Raw genomic sequence first — 7643 nt, 5'->3', positions numbered from 1 at the left:
TCGATTCTTTGTTTTTTCTTCTGTGAAATATCTCAAATAATACTTTTAACCCATCAAAGAGGATGACAAAAAGTGATTTTCAGTTTTAGTAAATGAGCATTTAATGTCATGAGTTCAGATTGTATATCAAACAACTAAAGACACATTCCTTAGCATAACAGTCTCTTGTTGAATGTTTGAGGCCTGGATTCAATGTGGGCTGTGAAAGATCTGCTTTATAGCGCCATTAACACTTAATTTCCGATTGAGCCGACATATCAAGCATTTATCATGAATGCAGTCTTCACTAACGTGGGAAAATTGCTTTTAATATAGTGTATTCCGAAAGGGTTCAGACCTCTTGACTTTTTCCACATGTTGTTACGTTACAGCCTTATTCTAAAATTCATTAAATTGTTTTTTTTTCAGACAATAACTCGTAATGACAAAGCAAAAACAGTTTTTTAGAAATGTTTGCAAATGTTTATATAAAAAAAGGAAAAAAATCGCATTTACACAAGTATTCAGACCCTTTACTCAGTACTTTGTTGAAGCACCTTTGGCAGGGATTACAGCCTCGAGTCTTCTTGGGTATGACACTACAAGCTTGGCACACCTGTATTTGGGGAGTTTCTCCCATTGTTCTCTGCAGATCGTCTCAAGCTCTGTCAGGTTGGATGGGGAGCATCGCTGCACAGCTACTTTCATGTCTCTCCAGAGATGTTTGATCGGGTTCAAGTCCGGGCTCTAGTTGGGCCACTCAAGGACATGAAGATACCTGTCCCGAAGCCACTCCTGCGTTGTCTTGGTTGTGTGCTTAGGGTCGTTGTCCTGTTGGAAGGTGAACCTTCGCCCTCAGTCTGAGGTCCTGAGCGCTCTGGAGCAGGTTTTCATCAAGGATCTCTCTGTACTTTGCTCCCTTCATCTATTCCTCAAACCTGACTAGTTTCCCAGTCACTGCCGCTGAAAAACATCCCCACAGCATGATGCTGCCACCCCAATGCTTCACCATAGGGATGGTGCCAGGTTTCCTCCAGACGTGACAATTGGCATTCAGGCCAAAGAGTTCAATATTGGTTTCATCAGATCAGAGAATCTTGTTTCTCATGGTCTGAGAGTCCTTTAGGTGCCTTTTGAAAAACTCCAAGCATGCCTTTTACTGAGGAGTGGCTTCCGTCTGGCCACTACCACAAAGGCCTGATTGGTGGAGTGCTGCAGAGATGGTTGTCCTTCTGGAAGGTTGTCCCATCTCCAAAGAGGAACTCTGGAGCTCTATCAGAGTGACCATCGGGTTCTTGGCCACCTCCCTGACCAAGGCCCTTCTACCCCGATTGCTCAGTTTGGCCGGGCAGCCAGCTCTAAGAAGAGTCTTGGTGGTTCCAACTTCTTCCATTTGAGAATGATGGAGGCCACTGTGTTCTTGGGGACCTTCAATGCTGCAGAAATGTTTTGGCACCCTTCCCCAGATCTGTGCCTCGACACAATCCTGTCTCGGAGCTCTACGGACAATTCCTTCGACCTCATTGCTCTGACATGCATTGTCAACTGTGGGACCTTATATAGACATGTGTGTGCCTTTCCAAATCATGTCCAATCAATTGAATTTACCACAGGTGGACTTCAATCTAGTTGTAGAAACATATCAAGGATGATCAATGGAAACAGGATGCACCTGAGCTCAATTTCGAGTCTCATATCAAAAGGTCTGAATACTTATGTTGTTGTTTATTTTAGACATTTGCAAACATTTCTAAAAACCTTTTTTCGCCTTGTCATTATGGGGTATTGTGTGTATATTGATGAGGAAAATCATTTATTTAATCCATTTGAGAATAAAATGGGGGCTCCTGAGTGGCGCAGCGGTCTAAGGCACTGCATCTCAGCGCTAGAGGCATCACTACAGATCCTGGTTCGATTCCAGGCTGTTTCACAACCTGCCGTGATTGGGAGTCCCATAGGGCAGCGCACAATTGGCCCAGCGTCGTCTGGGTTAGGATTTTAAAAAGTTCCAGCTAAATAATACTTTTATAAAAGTGAATGCTCTATATAAACATGTAAAAGTTTTTCAAGGGACTTGCATGCTCACCAACATTCTTTTATCACAATATTTTTTTTATTGTTCTCACACTTCACACATTTCTGTTGATGTGCACAATCCTTTTCCCTTTCTGCCACAATCAACTACATAAAAAGTAACTCATTTGGAGATACTGAGCATTTTTAGGGTCTTTGAATTGAAAACACATTGGAGAACAGCACTGCATATGGCTTATGCCCACACATGGCACTATGTACGCCCACGCACGGCTTGGCATGGGATGGTGGCTGTTTTTGGCTCAATCAATGATGAGTGCAGTGTTATTGATATCTCCTGTGCGTTGTTTCACTCGTAGGCAACTCCTGGGTCCTATTTTTGCTCTCGTCCCTCTTCACTTTTTCATGATAGAGGAGATATCCAAGAATACACTCTGAAAGAGAGAGAACATTTGGGATTGAGAGTGGCTAGATAACACATTGACACTAGTCATCATGACTTACTTTCTGGAATATTTCAAAAATGTTTTTTTTTTACAACATTACAAATCTATTGCACCTTTACCAGTCAAATCTAGACATCTCTCTCGCTCGTTCTGTCCCACTACCTTCCCATCTTATGCTTTGAGTCATGCTCTCATGCTCTGTTGTTATCATGCTCTGTTGTAATAAGCTCACATTACAGAGTGTTTATGGCTCTCTAAACCACTAGGTCAGAGGCTGCCTGTCTCTTGGCTCTACTTGCCATTGACATTCTCCTTCCAGGGGGTGGCATCATGGGCATGTCCCCCATGTCGCCCAGTTCAGAGTCGGATGTCCGTAGAGAGTTGCTGCTGCAGTCACTGATGGTGGACATGCTCTCAGAGGGCATACGTGTCATGAAGCTTTGCTTCCTTCCTGGGTTAGGCAAGAGGAAGTCGCTGCCCATTGAGTTCCTCCTATCTTCCTCCAGGTCTATGTCCCTCAGAGCCAAGCTTGGTCTGTGTGTTGTCATGATGCTGGGTCTGTGTGTTGCAATAGGCACAGGTACTACTTCCATGTGGCTGGGCTGGTAGTGGTCTTGAGGGTGTAAATTGGGGTCCTTATGGTTCGGCTGACCCTGCAGGTTCCTGGGCCCACTGTCTCCATTCAAGAAAACTCCTCCGTAGGCTGGAGGGTGCTGGTCAACCATGGTGGTGGTGTGGTTCTCTGGGGCTCCCTGAAGGTGCAGGGTCTGGATCATCCCTTGGCTGGGCTGAAGTTGCTGGAGCTGCTGCTGCTGCTGGTAGTGCTGATGGGGCTGAAGGCCAGTGCAGTTGGCCAGGTACTGGCCTGGAGCCACGCTGTTGTGCAAGGGAACCTCATGGTTTGGTATGTAGTGGGGAGGTGGGTCCATTGGGTTCAGATCCTCTTCAGGAATGACTTTGAAGATGGTCTGAGTCAGCGGCCCATTGTGAGAAGACACACACAGTTGCTGTATCATCGCTTTCTTCTTCGGCTTGTAAATCAAACTGTCGTTGTCTGCTGGGTACTTGTCTCCCTTCAGAGTCTGTTTGATTTTCTTGATGCCCAGGTGGGATATCTCCAGGAGGTTCAGGAAGAGAGACACCCCGGCAATGACGATCATGAACACCATGAACACTGTTTTCTCCGTGGGCCTGGACACGTAACAGTCCACGCTGTTGGGGCAAGGCATCCTCTCGCATTTATATAGAGGCTCCAGTCCGATGCCATACAGGATATACTGGCCCATGATGAAGCCCACCTCCACCACGGAGCGCGTTAGGATATGGATGATGTACGTCCGCAGCAGGGACCCTCTCAGTGGAGCCTTCTTCACCTTCCTCTGCTCCTCCAGCCTCTTCAACTCCTTCTCAATGCGCTTGTGTTGCTCCACCAGCGCCTCCGTCTCCCCCAGCTCTGCCTTCAGCTGGACCCTCCGCCGGTGCCTCTCCTTCTCCAGGGCGCGCAGGCGGTAGAGCGCGTGGCCCATGTAGACGAGGGAGGGCGAGGACACGAAGATGACCTGCAGGACCCAGAAGCGGATGAGGGAGATGGGGAAGGCCTGGTCGTAACAGACGGTCTTGCAACCCGGCTGGTCCGTGTTGCAGATGAACTCGCTCTGCTCGTCGTCCCATACGTCCTCGGCCGCCACGCCCAGCACCAGCATGCGAAAGATAAAGAGGATGGTGAGCCAGATCTTTCCTACGATGGTGGAGTGGACATGTACTTCCTCTAGGATGCTGCCCAGCAGGTTCCAGTCCCCCATAGTCTCTCCTCAAGGCTCACTGGTCTCTACTGCCACATGTCCTCACACTGGAGAGAAAGAGACCAGAGGGATATCCCATCTATTTTCTTTTAACAGTTGATTGTAACTATAGTTTAAGACATGCAATGTTTATGATTATCATGCAATGAATGGACTTAATAATCGAGACAAGCGCAGTGGAAGGAAGCCACCTCAATGGAAGATAATCCATGAAAGATAACAAGTAGGGGGCCAGTACGATGCAGAAAAGTTTAGTGAACTATTTACAGACAATATTTTTTTAAAGAATACATATAATAGGAACAGATCGATCTATAGTTTACATCAGGACACACAACTGCAACATGTTTTGACTACAAAAGTCTTGTCCAGGCACCAGTGAAGAAGACTTTTGTAGTCGAAACGCAGTGAAGAATTTCACCTAAGAGTTTCGCTTAGTTGTTGTCATTTCAGACATGCATTCCTTGTTGTCCTCTCTAACTTTTATGTTGGTAAGACAACTGCATTGCAAATCAGCATCATGATGCAGACATTAAGAGCAGTAGGGGAGAGTGGGGTAAGTTGAGACATTTTTAAATTTAGCATTCCTCCGTCAAGGGAAATATGGTTTTCTTTCTAACAAAGATATTTACATATATTTAAGGATGTTGTGTATCCCTGTCAATAATCAGAGGTCATGTAAACATAGCTTGTCCAAAAAAAGCGGTCTCTTCCCCCAGGTATGGGGTAAGTTGAGCCGCGGGACAGGGTAATTTAAGCCGCCTTCAAATTTCTGTACTGAATGAAATGTTATCACTAACTTTTTAAAACCATGTCTATCTAACACTTTTAACATAGGCCCTGTTGTTAGCTCATATCCCAGCAATAATGCCTTGCATTACGCCTGGGAAGACAACACTTCAATTTGTTCAACTTGCCATTGGCTCAACTAGGCTACAATGACGCACTTTCATGCTAGGTTTAGGACCTCATATTGAAGCTTATAGAGACCCCAACTGATGTATAGAATCATCTTAAAATGATCTTCTTTGGTATAGATACAAGTAACCTCTAAAACAATGAAACCTCTAAAACAATACATTCATTTGATTTGGTGAAAATCCGTTTTCTGAACCTAACTTCCTTACCACTCTTCCCATGTGGTTTCTTCCATCACAGACTCCATGAAATTGTAACTTCTTCCTACACATTGAGTCAAATGGTTTCCTAGAGTGTTGATCAACTTACCCCTTTACACCTACTCTCCCCTACATTTTTTCAATACAAGTCAATACATAATTTCAATGCAAAGAAAAACAAGCACTTACATATCAATGGTATGGGTACTTTCTTTGCCTCTCGATGCAAAACATGTTTCCCACTCGACAAAATCACATGCTTGGTATGGTTACCCCATGGAGAAGTTGGTTTCCTTTGCAAAAGCACATATCTCCCTCAGTCAGTCAGTCCGCCACACAGAGTGAATGTTCTGTGTTCTACCGTGCTGCTGTTGCACACAGGGTTCACAGGATGTGAGGATTGATCTGCAACCGACGGGAGGGACAATGCCCCATGGCACATCTTGCCAGGCAATTGATGAATCCTGCTTGCAACGGCCTACGCTCACACCAACCAACAGTGCCAACCCAGCTAGTGCCCTCTAACCCCCATTAATACCCCGCTCGCTGGAAGAGAGGGTATATTTGTGTATTGTTTTACGTTCCCACAATGCTCCCATTTCGGCCCTTTGGTTAGAATAGGAACCCTCCTAAGTAGAAGCTTCAGATATTGACATTTTGAGACAAAGGTATGTAATCCCTCATATCTGAATAATGTAATGCACAATCTATAATGCCAGACACACTGGAGTTATTGTTGTTTGGAGTGTGTGTGTTCTAACCCCTTGATGGTTTGTCTGCCGAAAGAGAACACCATAGTGCAAAATATACTCAATCTATCCAATCCAACTACTGAATACCGTAGGGATAGGTTATATAATTAGTTAGTCAAATTTGGTGTGAGTTGGTTGGCGTGATCTCTATTTTGCTTTGCATTTCAAAGTATTGGTTATGTCCTGTTGAGTATTGTCTATCAAAAACAACACACCATGCAAACTGTGTGTATGCTCACTTTGGTTTGCAGTGCAATATTCCTGAACTGGTTTTATCCACTGAAAATGTATATATTGAACTCCCCTTCTATCTGTTTGGGACTGAAGGCATACCGCACAGCTAACCATGAAGATAAGCAGAGAATCGCGTAACCTTGTCGGGAAGTTGAATTGTGTGGTTCTGAAGTGATTCTACACAACACAAACCCCCCATACCCATGCTAAGTAATAGTACACAATAGTAGTTGAGCTGCTGCCGCTGCATAAAAAGACCAGCCAAGCCTCAGGGCTTTAATTAGCTTTCCATTGCACACTGACAGAGTCAATGGAGGATTGATTTGATTTTCCCTTGCAGAAGCTTCAACAGCAAATGCCAGATGTCACATCGGGACGTTGCATTACGTAACGAGTTCATCTAGTACTTAGCTAGCGATCCATAGGTGCCGGGCCTGGATTTGTTGTTGTCTATCTGGGTTGCTGATGCCCAGACCTGCACCCATATGTTTTCATCTGATTAGCTTCTCCTTTTTCTGTTCTGACTGAACGACATGCGTTTAGTCATTTGTTCTATTGCTCACTGTTAATGTTATTGACCCAACAGAGATGTCAATAACATGCGTTCATCAAAAAGTTATTAGATGAGGGTATTTGGCCATTGAGCATATGATATGATTGTTGCAGTTCGCAGGTACAGGTTGACCTTTAAACTTTAACAAGGTCATACATTTGGATGGTGACGTACAATATTTTATATCAGTAGTTGCTACATCCATTTTTGGACTTATACATGAATGAAATGTACCCATTGATTTTTGAAGAATGTAACTTAGAAATGCCTCATGAGCTCAGTTCAAATGTACTACCCCATGAGAACCCAAAATATAAGCTTGGTTTACTCCAATGTTTGTAAACAACTACTGTACTACTGCGTGGCTGCACACAACTCTAACACCATCGTTAAGTTTGCTGACGAGACAATGGATTTAGACCTGATCACCAACGACGATGAGACAGCCAATAGGGAGGAGGTCCGAGACCTGGCAGTGTGGTGCCAGGATAACAACCTCTCCCTCAACGTCAGCAAGACAAAGGATCTGATTGTGGACTACAGGAAACGGAGGGTCGAGATCGCCTCCATTCACATTGACGGGGCTGTAGTGTCCACATCACTAAGGACCTATCATGGTCCAAACACACCAACAGTCATGAAGAGGGCACGACAATGCCTCTTCCCCCTCAGGAGGCTGAAAAGATTTGGCATAAGCCCTCAGATCCTCAAAAAGTTCTACAGCT

General features: G+C 44.7%; 1 protein-coding gene across 1 annotated transcript; it reads right to left on the bottom strand.

Annotated features, from left to right (window-relative positions):
• Positions 1 to 2408: 2408 nt before the first annotated feature.
• LOC139584075 (gap junction alpha-4 protein-like) lies at positions 2409 to 4261 on the bottom strand. The gene is made up of 2 exons (XM_071415592.1): positions 2759 to 4261; positions 2409 to 2447 (listed from the first exon to the last, which is right to left on the bottom strand). Exons 1-2 carry the CDS (start codon positions 4259 to 4261, stop codon positions 2409 to 2411), a joined length of 1542 nt encoding a protein of 513 aa, XP_071271693.1.
• Positions 4262 to 7643: the final 3382 nt, after the last annotated feature.

Source organism: Salvelinus alpinus, chromosome 9 (assembly GCF_045679555.1).
Source record: "Salvelinus alpinus chromosome 9, SLU_Salpinus.1, whole genome shotgun sequence".
NCBI classification, from domain to species: domain Eukaryota; kingdom Metazoa; phylum Chordata; class Actinopteri; order Salmoniformes; family Salmonidae; genus Salvelinus; species Salvelinus alpinus.
Note: the sequence above shows the minus strand (reverse complement) of the source record. Positions and strands in the feature narration are given on the sequence as shown.

Bases quoted from the DNA above. Each gene is read 5' to 3' on its own strand.
- LOC139584075 (XM_071415592.1), bottom strand. From the start codon at position 4,261: ATGGGGGACTGGAACCTGCTGGGCAGCATCCTAGAGGAAGTACATGTC. The intron at 2,448-2,758 runs GCAAGTAGAGCC...TCTCTCTTTCAG, and splicing joins CTGGAAGGAGAATGTCAATG to AGTGTATTCTTGGATATCTC.